Below are 12,736 nucleotides of genomic sequence, written 5' to 3'. Positions count from 1 at the left end.
CTCTGTGAACTATAGACCTCGCGATGCTTAGGGTCCCCCCACATCTAGCGTCTCGCGAGCGTCGCGTCGGGCCAACTGTATGGAAAAAGACGTCGCGTGACGCGGCGTCAGGCTTTGCCCATACAGTTGGCCCGACGCGACGCTCGCGAGATTTATTTATTTAAACTTTATTGCACAAAAGAACAACTTAATGCACAAAAGGCGAACTTAATGCCATGAGGCATTCTCTACCAGTCAATCTTTGGGCAAAGCAGAGAAGATTGTAGGCGGTGCATTAAGAGACCAATTTTGAAATATCAATCAAAACCATATAGACATATAATATATTAACGTACATACAATTACATACTATTTTACATAAATAACGATAGGTTAAATAATATATACTCATATATATAAATATAATTATATATATATGTCGGAGAATGACCAAAATGTGGTTTAAGATACGTTTTATGACGCTATATTTGACAAATAAAGCAAACAAGGGTTTTACAACTTTGTACAACCTGGCTGGTATTCGACTGAGTTCTGCCAAAACGCCAGAGAGGACGCTATTGTCTAAAAGAACAGAATCGAAAAACAGATGATTGACAGATGATTGGAGGCTGCCGATCGAGCTGCAGGCAAAATGGTTGAGGAGTGCTGGCGTTGTTGGAGATTCTTCGGTCTAATCCGGCAGTTTGCTCGAAATAATAGGCGGGATGTAATCTATAACGTGTTTTAATGTGTAATCGATTTTGTGAAGTAAATTCTGTGAAATGGACATGGTATTTCATTGAAAAGCCTTCATAAACAACTACAACGGGTCCTGACAACGGTTCCGACATATACATATATAAATATTACTAACCTGTCAGAAAGATTTATTCATTATTATACAGCTAAAAAGATTAGCACTAATCAAAACCCTATACAACATGGTTGAACTGCAGCAGTATGATGGTGTAGTCGGTGGTGACGACCAGCACGGTGGCCAGCAGCGACGCCTGCACCGGCCGCGCCACCAGCCGCACGCGCAGCGGCGCCGCACGCAGCCGCCGCATCAGCGCGCGCGCAGAACGCAGGCAGCTCCTGGCAGCGCCATCTGTTGCTGTTAACAAAAGTTTGATTGTCCGCCTTTCACGGCAAAACGGAGCGACGAATTGACGTGATTTTTTAACCCCCGACGCAAAAACGACGAAAGGGTGTTATAATTTTGACGTGTCTCTCTGTCTGTCTGTTCTTCCGTCTGTCTGTCTGTCTGTTTGTGTGTGTCTGTCTGTGGCATCGTAGCCCCCGAACGGATGAACCGATTTAGATTTAGTTTTTTTTTTGTTTGAAAGCTGAGTTAGTCGGGAGTGTTCATGAAAATCGATCCAATATGTCTGAGTTTTTTTTTTTGTGGTTCGGTTATTAAGTGGACATAGTTGAAGGGATGGAGAGTGAGTTTTCAAATTTAGTGCGAGCGAAGCCGTAGGCAAAAGCTAGTTATACTGTAATGGCAAGTGTACGGCGCGCACGCTCATATTGGTAGAAGTCAAGACGTCATAAAAGACACTGCTGTCAAAAAGAATAGAAATACAAATCAAAAAGCCATTAAAAAAATGGCGGAATCATGTCAATCGATGTGAGAAAACGCGCGAGAGGACTTGGCGACGCTAATGATTGGGTATATACTTAATATAGATAAGGAAATAAGAAAAGTAACGTCTAATCAATGTTTTTTAGTAAATACTAAGATATAAAGATAATTATTTCATCGACACACACGTCACACATGACATGACATGTCTCCGGTACTATATGCCCACAATAGGCTAGTTTCCTACTAGTCAAATCAGCTTCTTTTTAAGAACTGTTCAAACCGATTTGCTAATATGGAATTACTATGAAATACTGAGGAGTGACGTCACGGTCAATTCATTTACTTTATATCGTTCTCTTTGACTTATTAAATGGAAATCATGTTCAAACATAACTGCTGTCCATATTTTTCTTCTAATTATGTGGTGCTTTATTTCGTGCACTGCATAAAATATTTTATTTTAAGTACCTATAGGAAACTAGTCTATTCCTTACATACAAAATTATTAACTGAAATAAATAAATATAAGACATTATTACCAGAGATCGGACGGATTTGCGACATTCTTAGTGACTTACGTCATTTTAATGACTTTTGGTAGGTATATTGAGATGACGCACAAAAATCCGATCTAATTTATTTATTACACAGATTGACTGAGTCCTACGGTAAGCTCAAGAAGGGTTGTGTTAAATAAATGTCATATTATTATACAAAGAAAAAATTACCAAGGCCTCCAACCTCCAAGTGTCCACAGCTGGATTCGAAGCAGCGTCCTCTGTTTTCGCGACGGATGCCTGAGCCACTCAACTCGAATGGTGGCAAGGGTCAAAATTTTCAAGTATATGACAAAATTCCTGAAGGTTTGTGGCGCCAAACACAAATTAAAATATTTTCTATGAAGATAATTTAATTTTGAATGATTTGCACGGTTATTTTCATTAGACTTATATTGACCGGGATATAGACCGTGATCTGTTTTCCGTGATCATTGATGCATGCGCATGCAACTGCGTCGAAATATCGGGAGCTCGACAAAAATCAAACAGGTAATCACGGTCTATAAGTCTAATAATTTAATTTTTTCTATGATTTTAATTTCTGTAATTAACTTACAACTTGCTATTGTAGTTGTGATTAAAGCCAAAGTGGCGTCCAGTTTTTCTGCCTGGTTGCGCACGCGCTGACCACTCGCCACGATCAGAGCCAGCACCATAACGTAGTTCATCAATAATATTATCAGTGTCTGCACGTTCACTTGCATTGACTCTCCCTGAAACATGCATGAAATAAAAAACCGGCCAAGAGCGTGTCGGGCCACGCTCAGTATAGTGTTCCGTAGTTTTCCGTATTTTTCTCAAAAACTACTGAACCTATCAAGTTCAAAACAATTTTCCTAGAAAGTCCTTATAAAGTACGACTTTTGTGATTTTTTTTCATATTTTTTAAACATATGGTTCAAAAGTTAGAGGGGGGGGACGCACTTTTTTTCCTTTAACAGCGATTATTTCCGAAAATATAAATATTATCAAAAAACAATCTAAGTAAACCCTTATTCATTTTTAAATACCTATCCAACAATATATCACACGTTGGGGTTGGAATGAAAAAAATATCAGCCCCCACTTTACATGTAGGGGGGGGTACCCTAATAAAACATTTTTTTCCATTTTTTATTTTTTGGCACTTTGTTGGCGTGATTGATATACATATTGGTACCAAATTTCAGCTTTCTAGTGCTAACGGTTACTGAGATTATCCGCGGACGGACGGACGGATGGACAGACAGACATGGCGAAACTATAAGGGTTCCTTATTATTATTTATTTATTTATTGTTATTAATATACAGTGACAAACTTATGTCTAACATATAGTCCCACAAAACTCTGGAACAGAACGAGTTTGTCTGTGGGATCAACAGTCTCTCAATTACATAAACAATTAAATTAACTTAAAGAAAAATCATTAAACTTCTTAAATAATAGATAATATAAATTATTGTAATATATATAGGAAATGTTTTTTTAGCATAGTTTTAAATTTGTTTGGGTGCTTTTCACTTCGGATGGCTTCAGGTAAGCTATTGAGCAGATATGGAATACGCTTTTTTAGCGATCTGTCACCAAAATAATTATGAAATCTAGGCACAGATAGCTTACCTGTAGCCACCGACTTAGTGTAATAGCTGTGCCCTATAGGATGTATTGGCGCATTAGAAGAGTTAGGGGGGTTTTGCACTAGACAGCCATGGTTATTGACTGCGAGCAGGTATTTATGTTTAAGGCTGACTGGTAATATTTTACATATTTTGAAAAGTAACCTATAGTTTCCTTTACATTTTGCTTTGATTTTATTGTTAACTAGTAATTTTAAAAATCGAATTTGAATGTTTTCCAATTTATCTATGTTAGTCTTGGTGGTTAATCCATAACTGTCTAGTGCATAACTCAATATAGAATCTACCAGTGATAGCTATTTGACTCCTAAAAAGGACCGTACAAACTTTGCATAGTGAATTTGAGGTCGTAATGAACAACTTTTATCATGGGTCTAATGCTGAAATCGCGAAAAAAATATGGATGTTCCATAGAACTTAGCGGCATCATGGCAGTCGAAATGTATGAAACCGACATTTTTTTTTGCGATATCAGCATTGGTCCCATAAATTTTGTTCAATTCAATTCAAATCTTTATTGCGATCATGTTCATTTTCATTTTATACAGGTGTTAGTTAGGTAGTAAAATAGTTGGTACATGATACCCTGTTAGGGCACAGCAAAATTTCTTACATACTAAAGTACATTACATTATATTATATTTTTATAGAAATTTATATAAGTAATTATAGTAATATCTTTTTTACATTTTACATTATTTAATCTTTCTCATTTATATTATCATCATTTAAATATTCGTTGAGTGAATAGTAACACTTGTCTATCAAAGGAGATTTAATAACGTTAAACATTTTTTTATCATTTTCTATATTCTTAATAGCATCTGAATGCTGAATGCTGTCTGAATTCCATACCAATAATTGAGCTACGGAAGCCACCCCGGACGCCAGTCTTCACAAATCTTTAAGGTGTATGTACCGTCCACAACGCAGCTTTAAATATAAAGTGCCAAAATTATGTATACACACCTTAATGTACAGGCAATTAAGTTCTGTATACATAAATATGTTTGGCACTTCGTCTTTATTCACAGCTGTGTTGTTGACTGTACATAAGGAAAAGCATGGAGATATAAGGAGAAACGGGTGCGTATCGATCGATATAACTTTTTTTGATATATTTTTAGTCGTTATAACGATCATTTGATATAATTATTGAATCAAATAATATACTAACAAATTCGATCATTTGTTCGAATAACATTTATTATAACATACTTTGAGTATAATGCTTATTTCCGATAATAAATAAATTGTATAACACAAATTCTTTCTAAAGCACAGTTAGAATAAAAAACAATTGTAAGTACAATAAATTAGATCCATCATTTGCCAGAAACGTAATAGATTAGGTTAGAACTGTGACCCCTGCACACAACGCGCTGCTACCACAAAAATAGGTTAGGTTAGGTTAGGTTAGGTTAGAACTGTGACCCTTTAAACATATGTACTGCTATCAGATAAGTAGGTTAGGTTGGGTTAGAACTGTGATCCCTTCAAAAAATAATAAAATTAATCCATGAAATGTTTTATACTGTTTGCTAGTTATATTATACTAGTCGTATAACAATAGATAGATATACCATATAACGGTTATTATAAATAAGTGTTATACGAAATAATGATTATACAAAATAAAAGTAGATATTTTGTGGTTATACCAAACTAGCTTTTACCCGCGGCTTCGCCCGCGTAATTAAAGTATTCTTATTGAAACGTTTACAAAAAATAAGATTTTCATTTGCATCCGTAGGTTTCTTTGTAGGTACATCTGTCCGCGATTATTTAGATTAAGGTAAAGCGGGGCAATTCTCGACTGGGGGGCCATTGTAACTGATCTATTTGCTGTAAGGTCAGCCAAGAAAGTGGTTTCCCACTTTTCGACTCTATTGATCGAAAAGTGGTAAACCACTTTTTTGGCTGACTGTACCTTACACATATTACTATTGTTTTAAAAGAAATTCTTGCAATGATTGTAGAATTGTTACACAGCGACCACAGCGTAGGTAGTAGGTACGAACATGTATGTATTTTACCTATATAAATATTTATACTGGGGAAACTTCATACAACCCACATAGCCAGTATCTCGACGCTATGGTCGGTAGGGTAAAAAGTACTTCCTGGCATTATCGCTTACAATTTTTTTCCATTTTGCTTATACTTATTGCAAACGTAAACATATAAAAGGCAAGCAAGCAACGATCTTCTTACAGCACATTGAATGTAATAGTTATTACGGATGCAGGATACTCGCCGATGCCTACTTACTAAACCCTTCCCACTGAGCCACCTGCATTTTACACTGCCTAGATATCGATGGCCGACCGATTATTCCGACCCCAATCCCTATTCTTATCCCCGTCCCTATCTCTATCCTTGTCCCCGTCCCGTCCCTGTCACCGTCCCTCCCCTATCCCTATCCCTATCCCAATCCCTACCCCTACCCTACCCCTACCCCTATCCCTATCCCTATCCCTATCCCTATCCCTATCCCTATCCCTATCCCTATCCCTATCCCTATCCCTATCCCTATCCCTATCCCTATCCCTATCCCTAACCCTATCCCGTCCCTGTCCCTGTCCCTGTCCCTGTCCCTGTCCTTGCCCCTGTCAAATTATTATGCTAGGAAGTGAACTTTAAAAAATCCTTTCTTAGTGCTCCTCTAAGGAACTTCCGTGTCAATTTGAAATCTCTTGAACCAGAAGTAAAGATAAAAACTAAACCTATACTTATGGCTATATTGGATATTTTAGCCCCATTGCACAACAACAGGGGAGAAAATTTCTTTTCCACCTCATTAGATTTTAAAATCGTTGTATTTATCGTGATCAGCGACCCGATAAACCATAAAAACGATACCCATATTGTGTTTTTGACTTTACCCTCTTTGCACCCCTTTATTAGGGGTCAAATTTTCAAAAAACCTGAAACATGTATTTAGTCATATGTCTTTAGGAATCCTCCTGTGAAGTTTCGAATAAAATAGTCAAACTAATCTTGTTTCCCCATACAAACTTTGAACCCCCATTTCACCCTTTTAAGAGGAGAATTTTGAAAAATCATTTCTTAGTGCTCCTCTACGCCATATAAGGAACCTATGTGCCAAATTTGAAATCTCTAGGACCAGCGGTTTCGGCTGTGTGTTGATATATTATGTCAGTTAGTCAGTCAGTCAGTTTCTTCTTTTATATATTTTTTGATATTTAAACCCCATTGCACAACAACAGGGGAGAAGGTATTTCACTTCCGCCTCGTTAGATTTTAAAAACGTTGTATTTATCGTGATCAGCGACCCAATAAACCGTAAAAACGATACCCATATTAGTTTTTTGACTTTATCACCCCCTTTTCACCCTTTTAGGGGTTAAATTTTCAAAAAACCTGAAACACGTCTTTAGTCATATATTTTTCGGATCCCTCCTGTGAAGTTTCGAATAAAACAGTGAAACTAACATTGTTTCCCCATACAAACTTTGAACCCCCATTTGACCCCCTTAGGAGGTGAATTTTGAAAAATCCTTTCTGAGTGCTCCTTTACACTAACCTACGTGCCAAATTTGACATCTCTAGGACCAGCGGTTTCGCCTGTGCGTTGATATGTCAGTCAGTCAGTCAATATCTTCTTTTATATATTTTTTTGATATTTAACCCCCATTGCACCACAACAGGGGAGAAGGTATTTCACTTCCGCCTCGTTAGATTTTAAAAACGTTGTATTTATCGTGATCAGCGACCCGATAAACCATAAAAACGATACCCATATTGATTTTTGACTTTATCACCCCCTTTTCACCCTTTTAGGGGTTAAATTTTCAAAAAACCTGAAACACGTATTCAGTCATATGTCTTAAGGAATCTTCCTGTGAAGTTTCGAATAAAATAGTCAAACTAATCTTGTTTCCCCATACAAACTTTGAACCCCCATTTGACCCCCTTAGGAGGTGAATTTTGAAAAATCCTTTCTTAGTGCTCCTCTACACTATATAAGGAACCTACGTGCCAAATTTGAAATCTCTAGGACCAGCGGTTTCGGCTGTGCGTTGATATGTCAGTCAGTCAGCTTCTTCTTTTATATATTTAGATGTTAATTATGTCAAATGAGTGATTATATCCTTTAAATATATACGAAATGTTGTTATATCAAGTGTTATTATACCAAAAAAGTTATATCAATCATTACACACCCAGGAGAAACATATTAAGGTGATACTACTCGTATACTTACTGTTTGCACAAGGCCATGAACGAATTTATATAGAAGTAGTATATAGTATATTGTAGATGAAAATAGCATCATTCCAATCTGTAACAAAAAATATTAATATACTATTTATAACATGATTATTGACTCGTAAGAAAAACAAAACTATTCACTATTATTTTTCATTAAGTAGATAAGAAGCATCCTTGCGTACTCAACTACTGCGTGTGTAATTTTATTTTATTTAGTATTATTACTTTACTTGAAATTAACTTGTCAGTAATGCAGGAAAGTTTAGGCCTAGATTTATATATCTTTTTGTAAAACTAATTCTAAATGGCTTTTTATTTTCTTAATAAACTAAAAAAAACATTCGTTTACTGATACTACCTATTCAAATAAGTTCTGACACCTTTTACGTATCGGACTCGAATTGCTCTAAAGTGAAAAGTGTCGGACACCAATCTTACTACACTTATTGCTCTAGGGTCATACGTGTCGGACACTTTATCTTGGACACGAATGGTTCTATCGGGAATTGTGTTAGACACGATACGCTCTATCGTGGGAGACACCTTGTGCTGGAATGAGAATTCTAGGACACGTATAGTATAGTGTAAGTCCGTACCTGTAGTCCAAACCCCGAAGAAACCTGTTCACAGCATTCAAATAGATTTCTAACGACCACCCACCAAAGTTCCAGCTTATGTTCTAATGCCACTTTTACAAGTTTCTCTTGATTATTCATCAACATTAAATTAGTGAATTGGATAGATTTGTTCAGATATTTTAAGCAAGTAACAATTACTTCAATTAAAACAAAGTAAGTCAACGCTTCCACTATATGACGATGATGATAATTAGCAATAACAAATGAATAAATTACGTAAACAATTAACGACACGAAATGTTTAAAGTTTTCATAAAACTCTATCATATTAATTGCGTTGAATACAAGTGCGAAAAATATGACTGTTACAAATATCTTCAGTACTCGCTTGTTAAGTTTATTTATTTCGTTTGAGAACAGTAAATCACTTTTACACAATTCTTGGATATTGTCGATGCAATTAATATATTTTTTAAAAGGTTTCACTTTGCGAGAACTATGTAATATTGCTAATAAAGAGTTTATACACAAGAAACTGTGGTACATTATGAAAGAAGCACCGTTCATGGGATCTAAAGGTGATAGTTGATTTATAGTAATGAATACTTCAAAGGATATTACAGAAGCAAAGATATGCAAGCATAGAACTACAAAAATGGCAAATTTAATGAAAAATCTCCGTGCTGGTTTGAAATGTGAATTTCTGAAGACACATAAAACATTTTCAAGAAATATGATTCTATTGATCACTTTTAATGTAGACATGTCGGTTTCTCTTGCTAGACCGATGGCTAAACGGACACCACTGAGATACTGATATGATATGAATTCAACCATTTAAAATTACTAATTGCCTATTGCTAATTGCTTATTGGCTTTTAAGTTTATTAAAACATCCCAATTAGGCAAATGCAGAGAAAAAATTGGTGTGTATTGAGGGTAGTTTTCATCAATAATTGCCCCAATTAAACCGACTTAAAAAAGTAGGTGTTACCAATGCTGCTACCATATTTTTGTATGTTTTTTTTTTTACTTCAGAACGTCGTCATTTATCAATCGATTTTATTTTGTTTGAAACTTTATAAAGCCACAGTAGGTCCTATTTTTGTCACCTATTTCTAATGGGATTATATGAGAGATCCAAGGAACTGTTAAAATTATGACTTACTGTTAAAATGTTACAGAACGGTTTTAGTATTGTTAAAAATAAGCTAAGTATTTTCTAAAACAGTGCAATTTGATGAAGTGGAACTGCTGTAAAAATTATTTTCAAAGATGAAGGGGAAAAATATACATACATACATACATACAATTACGCCTGTTTCCCAGAGGGGTAGGCAGAGATCATGGATTTCCATTTACTACGATCCTGACAAATCACTTTCGCTTCACACACTTTCATAACGTTTCTCATACACGCTCAGAGTGGAAGGGTCAGTTGGAAGTGGAAGACCTAGGTGAACTTTTCGTGTTCAAATCGGGGAAATATTGCAAAAAGGCCAGGTCAGAAGTACTCGAAACCGACGGGAAAAAATATAATTTTGGATATATACTTATTAGCCTCTTTGTAAGCAGGTTAGTTCTGAAAGAACATGAACCGGCGCTCCGGCTGTGGAATGATCTTGCGCTCTCCACCAGGCAGGCCCAGAGCAAATTGTCTTTCAAGCGCATGTTACGCAAGCATCTGTTAGACAAAGTTCAATAGTTGTCCTCATGATGTTTCACAATGGATATTTTATTTTATATATGTATTTTATGTATATTTATTATATTTTGCATTATTTATGTATGTATATGTAGATATAACTAGTTGGGCTTTAGGATATATTTCACTACTTAACTGTTTTATGACCCTGCACCAACACGATCTCTCGGTTGACTGGTAGAGAATGCCTGCTAGCATTAAGTCCGCCATTCGTACTTTTTTTAACTGTGCAATTAAGTTTAAATAAATAAATAAATGTTCATGAACATTCAGGTTGAAAATTCTTATTATTTTTGAAAACCTTCTCGGTGTCTTTAGCAATTACATGTTTTTTTAAAACGAAAACGAGGATTGTCTTCAAAACTTTTATTATTTCAGTTGTTATATTTGTATTTCTATGTTATTTATTATTACCACATATTTAAAAAACTAAATACCTACGTCAACTGCTGAAGAGTTGATGAATGTTTTTTTTTATTTAACCACTCTCTCAATCGCAACGCTTGACTACGATAATGATGATGATGTTGATGATGATGATTATGCAGATGTTGATTCTGTTGATGATGATGATGATGATGATGATGACAATGAAGACGATGATCATGATGATGATGGTGATGATGATGATAATTATGTCGATGTTGATGATGATGATGATGACAATGAAGGCGATGATCGTGATGATGATGATGATGATGATGACAATGAAGACGATGACAATGATGATGATGGTGATGATGATGATAATTAATTATGTCGATGTTGATGATGATGATGATGACAATGAAGACGATGACAATGAAGACGATGATCATGATGATGATGATGATGGTGATGATGATGACAATGAAGACGATGACAATGATGATGATGGTGATGATGATGATAATTATGTCGATGTTGATGATGATAATGATGACAATGAAGACGATGATCGTGATGATGATGATGAACAATTTGTATTTTCCAGTTCTCGGGACCATGGGGTCCCGGACTTTTGGGAGGCGTGCGTGGGGCCGAAGCCAACAGCGCAGAGGCCCTTTAAGACAGTTTAATTTAAAGTAATGTGACACTAGCCGGCGATTGTCCCTGTCCGCACTATAGAATGCACCCAAGGACAAGCCCCGGTTAGTGTAAAACTATTGCAATGAAAAGAAACAAATTATACTGGGCTATTGAGTTGAAATGTTAGTGTGCTAGTGACCGGTCTATGGAAAGGTCTATGGCACCTGCCTTAATCATATGTTTTAAAAACACGAAAAAAATAGGCAGGCGGTGACTCGCCAACTCACTATATGGGTCCCCGAAAACGGCCGCTCGCACGGAGCGACAAGGGGACAACATAGCGTGAGCGGCTCAGGGTGTGGAGAGGTGTGCGCCGCTTTCTACCCAGTCTGTACGAAACAGCCACTGTGCCAACTCGCGTCTTATGCATATTTCACTTCCACCCTGCGAGCATATAGCTCTGGCACCCCACTCTGGACGGCCGGTTAAGGCAAGCCAGAGGTGAGAATCCTGCGGCCCCTGCTCAGTGTTCACTCCGGCCGGCCAGTAAAGGCAAGCCGGAGGGAGGGGCCTGACCGACTCTCGGGGGCATGGGACCCAAGGGACGTCACTTCCCATTCAGCTCGCCACAAGCTGCCCTGAATTATTACACCATTCAACTTCCGCCCCATGTTGCACAATGTACAGTGAACCAATTGGAACCCTAGGCCACTGTAGAACTATGTCATGTGCCGTTATAAATCAGATTGTAATAAATCTCTTACTGCTTGTAATTTTGACATGGTTATAGAGTGGCCTAGGGTTCCAATTGGTTGACTGTACTATTAATCGTTCCAATCTCCAGTCTCCTAGATAAGGAGTCTTAAAACAAAACATACTAACTACTAACTACCTTTTTTTAAAATTAAAAATTACCTAGTTTTTAAAATTAAATAAAAAAAAAACTAGTATAGTTCGGAAACGACTAAGCCAACACCATTCTCTTTGTGGGTGCAATCAGAACATAGATTACCTACAAGAAGATCAAAGCATAAATAAGATAAATAGTGAATATTACGTCAGTATTTTGCCTTCAGAGTGCGTGTCACTATCACACAAAATAAGCCATAGAGTAGGCTTAATAATACATTCTAACACAGATTTTTTTTACACAGATTTCGTTTATACTACTTCGATGGCAAACTAGCATACGGTCCGCCTGATGGAAAGCGGTCACCGTAACCAATGGACGCCTGGAACTCAGTGAGTGTCACATGCACGTTGCCAACCCATTAGAAACTTGTGCACTCCCTTTTGCTGTGTTAAGTACACAGCAAAAAGGAGTGTACAAGTTCTAAGCAGGGTACGGGTTGCCGACGACTCAAAGGACAATAGACGACGTAGGTCCTTCCGTCACCAGCACAACGCCCCCTCGTTGAGCTCTGACAGCCTTACTCACCGGTAGGAACACTAGGAACACAACAG

The 12,736-nt window shown here is 36.9% G+C and overlaps 1 protein-coding gene across 1 annotated transcript; it reads right to left on the bottom strand.

Moving 5' to 3' along the window:
• Positions 1-911: 911 nt before the first annotated feature.
• On the bottom strand, positions 912-10,130 carry LOC125228090. Its single transcript, XM_048132538.1, has 4 exons — positions 10,113-10,130; positions 7,974-8,051; positions 2,684-2,840; positions 912-1,093 (listed from the first exon to the last, which is right to left on the bottom strand). Exons 2-4 carry the CDS (start codon positions 8,043-8,045, stop codon positions 912-914), a joined length of 411 nt encoding a protein of 136 aa, XP_047988495.1. The 5' UTR covers positions 8,046-8,051; positions 10,113-10,130.
• Positions 10,131-12,736: the final 2,606 nt, after the last annotated feature.

The sequence above is a fragment of the Leguminivora glycinivorella genome, chromosome 7 (assembly GCF_023078275.1).
Source record: "Leguminivora glycinivorella isolate SPB_JAAS2020 chromosome 7, LegGlyc_1.1, whole genome shotgun sequence".
In the NCBI taxonomy this organism is placed as follows: Eukaryota; Metazoa; Arthropoda; class Insecta; order Lepidoptera; family Tortricidae; genus Leguminivora; species Leguminivora glycinivorella.
This window is presented reverse-complemented; position numbering and strand designations above follow the sequence as displayed.